This window comes from Hermetia illucens, chromosome 5 (assembly GCF_905115235.1).
Source record: "Hermetia illucens chromosome 5, iHerIll2.2.curated.20191125, whole genome shotgun sequence".
Taxonomy (NCBI): domain Eukaryota; kingdom Metazoa; phylum Arthropoda; class Insecta; order Diptera; family Stratiomyidae; genus Hermetia; species Hermetia illucens.
The window spans coordinates 31536236-31547595 of record NC_051853.1 but is presented as its reverse complement, the minus strand read 5'-3'; the positions used below and the strand labels follow the sequence as shown (position 1 = coordinate 31547595).

At 42.4% G+C, this 11360-nt stretch overlaps 1 protein-coding gene across 3 annotated transcripts in view; it reads right to left on the bottom strand.

Moving 5' to 3' along the window:
* Positions 1 to 11360, bottom strand: part of LOC119656765 (nose resistant to fluoxetine protein 6-like) — a 63608-nt gene that overhangs the window by 41814 nt on the left and 10434 nt on the right. For all 3 annotated transcript variants that reach the window (XM_038063346.1, XM_038063344.1, XM_038063343.1), the window contains exons 5-6: positions 9708 to 9823; positions 9425 to 9647 (exon numbers count right to left, since the gene is read on the bottom strand). In XM_038063346.1, the coding sequence (XP_037919274.1) occupies positions 9425 to 9647; positions 9708 to 9823 (339 nt within the window). The remainder of the gene's footprint in view (positions 1 to 9424; positions 9648 to 9707; positions 9824 to 11360) is intronic.

Sequence of the window (11360 nt, the reverse complement as noted above, 5' to 3'; positions counted from 1 at the left end):
TGTAGCCGACTAAGGAACAACAGCAACTCTCCGACAATCAACCCAAACTAATACTAGTATCACCCGCCACATGACTTGCAGGCACACATGCAGAGCACCTTGCTTCTTCAAGAACAACAATTAAGAAAATTGATAAAGCCGTGTCTGATATAGGCAGCAAAGTTCGACGCTACTCTTCCCGCAAGAAACCCGTCTACATTCAATTGCAACGGTCGAATGACGGCCCTGATCGATTCCCGATCGGACTCCGCTAACTCGCTGCAAAGCTCTGTTATCCCTTCAGCAATTCGAGCGGCAGCCATTTACTCTCCACGCAACCAACACCTCACTGATGAACACATTCGGTACACATACGATGACGCTAAATTTCTACCTTCAACGTCTGTACTCATGGCAATTCACCTTGTGCCGGTACAGCGTCCTTATCAACATTATCGGAAAAGGCTTACGAATTTCATTGATGGGACTTGCCTCATACGCCAACGTGTAGCTACTTCCATCCATGGCGTCTTCATAATTTCGAATGTTGCCACACCTTCGGGAGAGCTCGGACTTCCTTACGCGGTCTACTACTAGAATTTAAGAACATCTGCTCATTTGACAGCGCGGCCAACTTGCTCGCGAACCTACTAGTGTGGCGTGATCTTCGATTGTCCACCTAGACTCGTCGGACCCCACGTCAAGGAGGAATTTCAAGATTTACAGGACCAGGACGTCGACCACCGTCCAGCTAGTGAGCCACCCCGCTTCACACCTCAGATGGTACAATATCAAATCAACAGTAGGAAGCATGTAAACGCTTGCACAACCCTGGACCATTTCTCGTTACCTAACATTTAAAACCTGATATTAGAGATGAGAGGCAAGGTCTTTTCTTTAATCCACCTCCGCAAGCGTACTCCCAGCAAAACACGTCACCTGGACTGCATTCTACAACAGCAGCACCAAGCTTGTGAAGGAAATTAAGAACGAGGTAGCAGACGATCTCTCAACACGGGCGCCGTCGCTATATCCCCTACACTCAAACCAAAAGCTATCGCCGAAGCCCAGGCATACAACCAAGAAATTCATCACCTATTCGGAAATCCCAAATTTGCTCTCCAACGTTTAGGCATCTACGGCATTCGCACCAACCAATAACATTATATTCTATCTTCATAGGAGAGTTTTCACAAAAATACGTCTGACCCGACGCGATGAGATGTCGCTCAATAAGTTCAAAAACGTCAACCATGGCAATACACCAAGGTTCATCGTACCAACCGCTGCACTTGGAAATCCTTCGATGTACTAGATAACCGAATCAATCGTGTTTACATCGACGTAACAAAGCTGTCGCAGAACTAGGAGATACAAAATTGCTTAACTGTCATCAACTGGCTTTCAAAGCGCCCGCTGCAACCGTTGCCAAATCTCTGTACTGACAGTGGATCACACCTACTTTGGACTTAGGCGTTCATTTCAAGTTGGAGTTTGGGTCTATCGCACCGTGCCATTAGAGTGCCTTAGCCGTTAAGCCCCACTCCTTTCCATACGTGATGACTTATTTTCTGGTGGAACCAGATGGTACATTTCTTGCAAGAATGCGTCCTTACAAGTCGCTCGTTGACGGGGGAGATGGTCGAAGACTCTCTCAGTATCAAAGACGATTGGAAACACATAAGGCTTTTGTCTGCTTCGCACAATATATACCATCATCTTTGTAGGGAACCCAAACTAACACAACGCAGCTCTCGCTCCGTCGTTCAGTGTGTGTTGAGTTAAGTCTGCTTAGGATAAGCTTCTCCAGCACTTTTCCAACGACCGGAACCAAGCTTCTTGGCCTGTATGACCTCATTTCTTCTCTGTTCTCTCCCCCTCCCTCATTTAATGCTCGAATTGATCCCATCTTTCAAATTGCGAAGAATACTTCCTACTTAAGACATCGATTATACGTGCACATCTCTCCTGTGGAATCATATGAATCACCTTTCTTAGGATCTGTACCTCGATTTGGTCCAGCCCCTTACCATTCCACAATCGGCTGAATGGTGCTTCCAGTGTCTGCTTTACCATCAGTGCAGTCTTCTATCTTGCTCTTAGTTAACTACCCAAGAGCCCGCAACAAGGAACAAGCCTGCTAACATGACTCTTTGTTTTTTGTCGTTCCCGCGACAGTTTTGATTGAAATAGGCGATGCCTCCCTCCGTAGCCTTTCCAAAACCGGCTTGTAGGGTCTCCTACGGGTTTCCATTCCCTTCTTCGGTAGCGAACTTTCCCCACCTTCCTAGTCTGGATTTCTTCAGTTCGTCTTTATAGGCTTTACGGCAAAGCCTGAAATTTTGCAATTACTCATCCCAGTTGGTTTTATTTTTAGCCTTCTGAAACATTTTCCTCCTTCTGTTGAACCCTCCCTTTGATTTGGATCTTACATACTTCCAGCTAGCTCTTCGAAGTTCATTGCAATCTTTTCATTCTAAACATAATCTTCTGTGCTCCTCAGTTCCTAATTCGACTTTTTCGTATTAAACCGAGGCTTTCTATTGAGTTGTGCAAGTTCGGTTTCATCACAGTGAAGTGTTATTTAAATGGCGCTATGGTCGCTGGATATTAGGCTGTTTAGCACCTTCTAATTTTTCAAAGCCACCCGTAGCCAGTATGATGACGATACATGACTCATTTCCCGGTGCTTTCTCCATGTAGGTTGGAAACTCATTGCATTTTTATGAACAATTTAGCCTCTATTCGCGGTCACTTCTTTAATTTTCCACATTCTAGCCAATCTCTAATCATTTTCTTTTCTCCTGCACAAATCTACTTCCACATTGGTGAGATTGCATTGGCTTCAATGCCAATAATAACCGGCTTGCCTCAATGATATTCAATGCTTTTTCAAGCTTTTCAAATACTCCTACCATTTCACAAACCCCAAGCTCCTTGACACCAACCGGTATGTTCAAGCGCTTCCTTTGAGTGTTCAACGCCACCATTCAACATTCCTCGGTCGGCGCTACTACTGGCACTCCTCCTCAGTCTTTCTACGTGCGAAGGTGCTTTTCGGAACATTTAACTTTTTCTAATCTCTACAATGCACAGTCGTCAAAAACTAACATCACTTTGCTCAGGTTATCAGGAATTCACTAGCATCCATACATATCACGATGGAGAAACCGGTCCTTTTCAAGGATTTGCGAAGTGGTTTCCATGATTTCAAGCTCGCTAGCTCATTACGAAAACCACTGGAGTAGACTTATATAGGCTAGCATAGCGCCATTTGCGACATCATTGGTCACATGGTTACCATGGAATTAATAGTCAGCCGCGCGCCTTATCTAAAACCAACACACCTTAAACTAGTAGATCTTCCACATCAACCTCCACATCTACTCCCGTTGCCTCTTAAACTATTATACAGCAGCACGACATCAAAGCCGCTCAAATCTTCAGCGGCGTTCATCAGGGAAGCGGCATACCAGGCCCTTGCAGAAAAATCTATCGCGGGGGTTTCGAACTTAGTTTTTGAAAACATAAAGTTCATTGAACTCGCAAGGACGAGATGCTCACAGATCACGGAAAGATGGTCTCAGCCGAAAGACCCACTTACAATCACGCCAAGTGAGAGGCCTCTTAAAAACCCATTATATGAACCTCAACGCGAGAAACTGCTCTCTGAGGCAGTACCCTAAGATTAGTTTCGAAATCCTTAATCCTAAAGGTGAGGTTATCATTTCTCGACTGAAAATTGTAGAAGTGTACACTACAGCAACCGAACACAGCACCCAGATAAAGTCAATTATCTTTTCAGTTTGGCAGGCCTCCGGAATTACAAAGATCTCGTTTCGACACAGTATCTAGAGAGATGACAAGTATTATAGGTCACCCCTAAACTAGCGGTGACAAACCTACCACTATAATACAATCAAGCTATGAAGACCGTGTTACCTTTGACCGTTTGATATTTAAAATCTTAAATTTTCATCTCCAATCTAAATATTTTGACTTCTGACATATTTAATAAAATTAAATATACGAACTTTGAAATGATATCTTTTAGGCTAACATAAAAATCCTTGAATTCCGATTGCTACCTAGAATTTTGAATCAATACAACCATTTACTCAAAACATGGAATATCCCCACCGCTATTGAATATGCTCTGAAACTCCATTTGAATATGCTCTCATGGTCGTGTTGTTAATTTATATGAAATTATTTTGCAATACAGTAGCTAAGAAAACAATCACAATCTTCATTGATTAAGTGACGTCTGATTGCAAAACGCGTGATTCGAACACAGTTTTTTGGATAACAAAGGTGAGTATTTTAAATCATTCAAAATCCCTATAAATCAATTTGATAATCAGTCCAGATGTAGCTGACGCAGATAAAAATCTATAAATAGAAATCTCATGAGTATGTTCGGTGGTATGTGAACTGCTTTCAACCTCTCTGAGAGCAGCCTATTACATATATTCCTATGTATTCTTCAGAAAATTTTAGGGTTCTGTAGTGTCATTTTGTTAAACCTTAAGCTACAAAAGTAACCATTGAAATTATCATCGTATAAAGTTATTACCAGAATGGTAATTCTGCAGAATGTTTCTAATATATCTAAAGGAGGAGAGATGGTAGATAAAAGTGGTTGCTCCCAAAAGCGGAGCACGCTATGATGTGCCATTTTAATACCCACTCCTTACAAAAGGAAGATGAGTAAAGTTTGGCGAACTCTCAATTTTAGACCCAGCCTGTGGAGTTCACGAAAGATAACAACTCTCTTAACCTACATGTCCAAACTACCTTGACTTTTCCAAGGAACAATTCACCTAGTGTCCATTTCCTAACTCTTGCTAGAACTAGGCGATTGAAGTGCATATTATAGGATATGATGAGTCTAGCGCCACGGTCCCCTATGAGCCAGTACCCCCTGAAGATCGTTCTCCTCCTGTAAACACTCGCACAAGTCCGGCTTACCGAATTCAGCGTCGGCTGCGCTGATGGAAGCACAGTCAGTCAACCCTCTCTGGCGAGCTAGTTCGTTCCGCTCCATACTTATCACGAACCAGACAGATTGTTAAGTTCTTCCCTGCACTAACTCATCAGCTTAGAAGATATAACCACTAACTGTCAAGCTTTGACAGTAGCTTGATTGTCAGTCAAAGTAGCTACATTTTAGTTAATCCCCCCTCCCCTGATAAACCTCCCGTATTAACAATGTCGCTGCCTAGAAGACGCTGACATACCCTGAAAGACTTTAGGATTCTGATAGACTTAAAATGATGATGAGGATGATCCCACCCAGAAAGACTATAAGGGCAATATCTATGGTAGAAAAAGAAGACGAGGGAGACCCTGCCTAAGATGGAGCGATGGTGTAGGTCAGGACGCCAGACAGCTTTTAGGGATATCGAATTGGTGGACCTCGGCGCAAAACCGGGATGTCTTGAGTTCCTTATTAAGGCAATCCTAGACCGGATACCGGTTGTTGCGCCGTTGATGATGATGATGATAGACTTAAAATGCTCCGCGGACTCATAGGCTCATCTCCCTGTCATTGGTACGGAAACTACCAATACACTTCCCCAGGTATGTGGTATGCGCCAATAAATCCCCCTCTCCCTGCTTCTGCAGTATAACCGGTACTATCCCATCTGTAGAAAAAAGATTTATACGGTGTGATAATGTTTATTGGCCAGCCGATTCCTTCAAGAGTACCCCCCATGACGACTAGAAGTTATTGGAGACAGCGATTACTACTACCTCGTTTGTTATATTTTCAGCAAGAGGTAAGGGCACGTAATTTGCCGAAACAAGCGGTTTTTGAGTAGGTCCTTCGCAATTCTCAAAGCACTTCTCCAAGTGTTTACATCCCCTTTCGGATATCGTTTTTTAAAGAATTCGCTCTTACCTTGGTAAATTTGAAGTTTCTGCGAGATTCGCCTGCTCTTTTCTTCCGTGGTCGGTCCTCTTTCCCCATGCCAACTCAACCGGAGATTCGACTATAATTAAGTCTTCTACTAAAAAGTGTGTATCTCATTAGCATTGACAAGTTGCATGCTTCATGACACAATACACTATGTGGAAAACGTCCGTGGGAAGCCTCAATATACCAGCAAAGTCAAATACTATCCCCACATATCCATAAAAATTGGCTCATCCTGCGGTTCTCTTACTTTTGTTCTTGCATCTTACGTTGCTGTTTGCCCAGCGGTCGGTATAGTTATACCAATCGCCAAGGTGTTAAAACATATAACATATATATGCAGCACTAAGCCAGACCTCCTTTTTAGTAGATAATGACATAACCTTCGTTAGGCACTATTATATCCAAAATCACAAGGAAACTATTTTGAAGTTCTTTACATCTAAACTCAAATTATCAAACAGATCCTAGAATTTCGAGACTGTGGAACATTGCCAAGCCTGTAACCCATATATTATCGTCAATTTTTTTGTGGTCATTTTGCCGGTTTCTATAAAGTTACTTATTTTGTTAAGTCTAACTCATAAATGGTCTGCAAGAGCAAATCCTGAACGGCCTTTCAATGGTTGAAATTAATTTCAGTTGCCTTCATTTGTAAAGTTTGGTGGAAAACCACTGTCCGTCTATCTCTCTGTCTGTCTTTTTTTATGTTTTTGAGGAGGTGGGAGTCTCTTAAAGACTCTGATCTGAGCATGCTAGTGTGCGAGATTTTTACACTAAAACCACCCCCGACACCCCCTGCCTGGTGAAACTACCGTAAGGTATTATATCACGGGGCGAGGCTAAAACACGTTAGCTTAGTTTCCTTTCTTCTGTCTATAACAGCGCTTAGTCCCCTCTGCCTTTCGCAGTTTGCTCTGCATAGATCCGATAATGGAGTTGGTCACATCTCAATTCTACTCCCATGCTAGCATTCTCCGTAACAAATTCTTTTGTATTCACACCTCTCCAGGAGTTTTCTCTACGTTCCTCCTCCCATCCAAGAATATTGAACAGCAACAGAATACGTACTATGGGTCCTTCTGGACTCCATTATAGTCCTACATGCACTCTTCGGACAACTCAGCGAATATATCCGGTAAGGATTTCAACACGAGCTTAAGGACCTTACTGAGTAAGCCATCCAGACCCGGGGCTGGACTGCCGTCTATTCTACCATAGATTTTCAGCAACTCTTTACTGTTGACTGTTAGAATTGCCGTCACATCGAGAGGTCGAGAGGATCTTCTACTGGATAATGAGCATCTCCTAGGTATAGACGCGCCACCTCTTTGGCGAATCATTGTATCACATGCAGAACTACTACATTAAGCTGGTCTAGACACCTTCTATGATGGTCTGCTCATCCAAAGAGTTTACAGACCACTCTTTATCTGTCTGGCAAACGCACTTTTCTCGGAAACAGTTAGACCTATTAACAAGAAATTCGGTGAGAAGGTTTGAGGTACATTGCATATGCAATGAATGCCATTATTCCAAGCTAAAATTAAGGGAGCGCCCCCATATATACAAAAGAGGAGGGGGAGTAAAAGTCAAACTGACTATACACAAATGAAGCCAACTCGTTCCCAAGCATTGTTACACAAAAACTCTGCAAAACTTTTCATATCTGAAGCACCAAGCTCCCGACTTTTAAACTTTATTTCATTAAATAGCTTTCTGTCTATTCTGTTTTGTTTTATTTATACTTGGAAATAGAGATCTTGGAAAGATACTACTGCAACAGATTGCAGTCAAAGACAGGCTGAGAGTCACACCTACCAAAGCCAGCCCCGGTTTTTCGCCCGTACCCCCAACAGAACCACCAGTTGTCTAAGAAATGGGCTCTGATCTACACTACCATGCCTAAATCACGCATCTATCGCTCTATCCGGGCTCGATCCAGTCAGGAGCCTGCTCCAGATAATGGACCATAATATGTTCCGATTGCTCATATGGGGAGAAGTCAGGTGACTCTTCCAATCGGAGGCAATGCAAATATTTTCTATAACCATCGAACCATCGAACTAAATCAGGTGCTAGTTCAATTTTCCCTATCCTCGCTCTCCCATTTTCCAATAAAAGGGATGGGTATAGGGAAACAGCTGCCCTTTTGAAAATCATCCCACAGTCACTACCAACATCTGTAAAGTTCCTCAATAGCGGTTTTTCTGAAACTCGTAGCCACTTTCGATGAATTCATCTCCTTTCTCTAGTAGAGCACTACCTCTCATTTGTTAGAAAATCTAGAAGGGTTATTCCCGAGATGACAGCTGAAATAATCCTATCCGTACTGTATACTATCAACACGACTGCCCCCCCCTTTCTAGAGATTTAATAGTGCATAACCTAATTGTCTCAGTTGTTCAGTCTAGTATCGACCCTTACCCCCCGATATATAATGTAAGCCTTTGAAACGAGCTCGTCATGCCCACATGCACCATAATTTGATGGCATGATTGGTCTCACTTCCATATGTCATGTCATCGGGGGGTTCCGCAGCTTCAGCACCACTAGATCGTCTGTAAAACAAATCAATGCCACCTGCATTCCCACAGGAAGGCCAAGCACTCTATCATACATGGCATTCCACAGCATGGGCGCCAATATGAAACATTGAGGAATCTCGAAGACTTATTATCTCCAATAGATTCTTTAAGTTAATCGCCGATGCAAGATAGCATAGTTTTCTAGTCCCAAGGATAGAGAAGAGATCCTGTTGAACATCCAGCTAAGCTCCACTCTGTCCGCTGCTTCTTTTCAACAAGGGTCGCGGGAAAGTAAGTTAAAATAATTTTTGTGTACACATCTTGTTCATTTGAACGCCGCACGGGTTCGTATTAGCCTCAAAGCACAGTAACCCCTCATAGCCTCCTCAAGCTTACTTCGGTCATGCCAGTTTCTTCCTCCAGCTCTTAGTGTTCCATTTTCCTTTCTATCCTTTATCCTTTGTAGAAAGGATGACCTTAACGTGCAGATTTCCCAGTTCCACTAGTAGCTCTGTTTCTCAGCCCCTATAGCTGCTAGTTATCCACATAGGCTTAATGCAATTAGCGCGTGGAAAGAGAACCAATTGTATGGTCACACGTCCATCTAGGAATCCCTGGCCAAATATCAGGTGGCTATGATGCCTGTCAATGGTTGCCAGAGGGTTCCCAGAAAGACCGAAAATGGCCATAAGCTTTTAAGATTACAGACATTACAATTTTTGCCGAGGATTCAGTCATGGAAAGCGGTTAGGACTTAGAAGGTCCCGCTGAATACGAGATTTTAAAAAAAGCCTAAGCCACGGCTCCTCTCTCAACCTAAGCTAGTACAATGACGGTCAATAACAGTTTTCAGTGAAAAGATAGGTTTACCAATCAAACATGTGGATATATTCCGCTCAATATCTTTGCAAGAAAATTTTGTTATTTCCCAAAACTATCGGCAAAATTAATAAAAGTTGATCAAAAAATAAAAGAAAAAAATCCAAACCGTACTTACCAGTTTCGAGGGGTTCACGATATTTTGTATATACAGCAAGGATGTCCACCAATACTCAGGACAATTGATTCCAACCTTGCCTCCAACTTTTTTCCAGAGTGGACCGTCCCCAATAAATCTATGAAGGGTGGTCGTGAAAAGGATAGTAGCAGCCAGTATCGGAAATAGCCGAAGATAGCGATGAAAGTACATCCACATAATATGGGCGAAGGTAAGTCTTCCTCTGCAAATAAAATAGTGGAAAATCAGAAAACCTTTTGTGAAATTTAACTTGTCAACCTACCTTTTATCCATTTCTCTGAGAAGGTGATACGCCAGCAGAAAGCCACTAAGAACAAAAAATGTGTCAACTGCAAATGAACCACTCACGATGACCATAGTGTATATTTCAGTCAACCACTGAAAACTTATACGGTGAATATTATTTGGAACTAAACATAGCAAGTTTGTGAAAACCAATTAATCAATGCGTTGCTTGACGAAGAAACAGATGTATCAATAAGGACACGTTCTGACAGATAATCTTACCGGTCAGTGATCGCAGTCGGATTAAACGCGGATGTCAAGGTTGTTAGAACTGAACATGACAACTGAAGAACTTAGGAGCTCTGAAAACTACTTTGTTGTGTTGACCAAAACATAGAGATTATAAAAATTATAGGACAAACGGTTTCGTCCAGGGCAGAGGCAAAAAAAATTATAGGACAAACGGTTTCGTCCAGGGCAGAGGCAATTTTGAAATGCTTGGGTGCCATGCCCCAAACGAGGGATCCGCGGACCAAAAAGACGTGGGAGTAAGTCGCTCTCCATTTGGTCCGGTCCAACAACAAGTGGTTGTGGACTTAGGATCCCTGACTTATCCTAAACAATAGAGATTATGCTCATAAACCCGAAGTTGAGAAGAGGCCTGAATATAGGCAATTTACTTTTATGGCTAAACACCATCGTGTTTCGTTAGACTACTACAGTCGGTGATAACGCCGAGAGTGCAATCCATATGATTTCGTCCTTAGGATGATAAAAATATTCCTAACTAGAGACCATAGAATTTAATACCAAAGCCACTTTGCTAAATTGATTGCTTTTTAACTCAGCAGTGTTTGAACACAGCACGCTACCAGTGGCATAAGGTTAAAATCTATACGGGAATTGTAGACCATCGTCAACCACATCCTACCCGTCATTTCGTTGATCCCTGGCAATGTGCTTCAGTTCTCCCCACGACTTTCTGAGAAGGGGCAAGCTCCTCTACTTCCTTCCTTTTCTAGATCCTCTGCTCTATTAAGGAAATTAGAGAGAATACAATAATCTATCAAATTGAGAATTTTCGTGTTGTTTGTATTTATCTTTAGTCTGACTCTGTTTTTCGCCCTCCTCCGAATCTGGAGTCATATGAGTGAGATCCAAGGCTCGGTGAGAAAGCAAGAAGATGTCGGCCTGGTCAAGGTGTTTGGAGAAAGAAGTCCTCCAGCCAAGAAGATATGAGCACTAACCGAAACAACGATTGCTTAATATGCTGAATGGTGATTTGGAAGCTCCATTCAGATCAAGCCTTTGACCAAACAACATAACGAAACCGGAAGTACGGAAGAGGATAAAGGCTGATAAGGATGAAGAACATTTAAGAAGATTATAGACCACGGAGAAAGTCTCAGAGGGAGGAAAAATGGAAAGTGTAACCTATACTTAAAACTATAGTATGAGGAAGAGTCCAAGGACCAAACTTAAATGCATTATAGCATCAACGTAATTTCGGCGAGTGCAAATAAAGTCCGAGCTATCCAGAAGGCATTCGAAAGTTTCTGCATTATGAGTTCTGTACAAACCATGAGGTTAGTAATGACAGTAGAACCGGTCCTTCAAACACCTGTACACCATACTCGTGCAGAGGTAGGTTGAGTATAAATTTAAGTAAAAGAGATTCTTAAAATTTAGG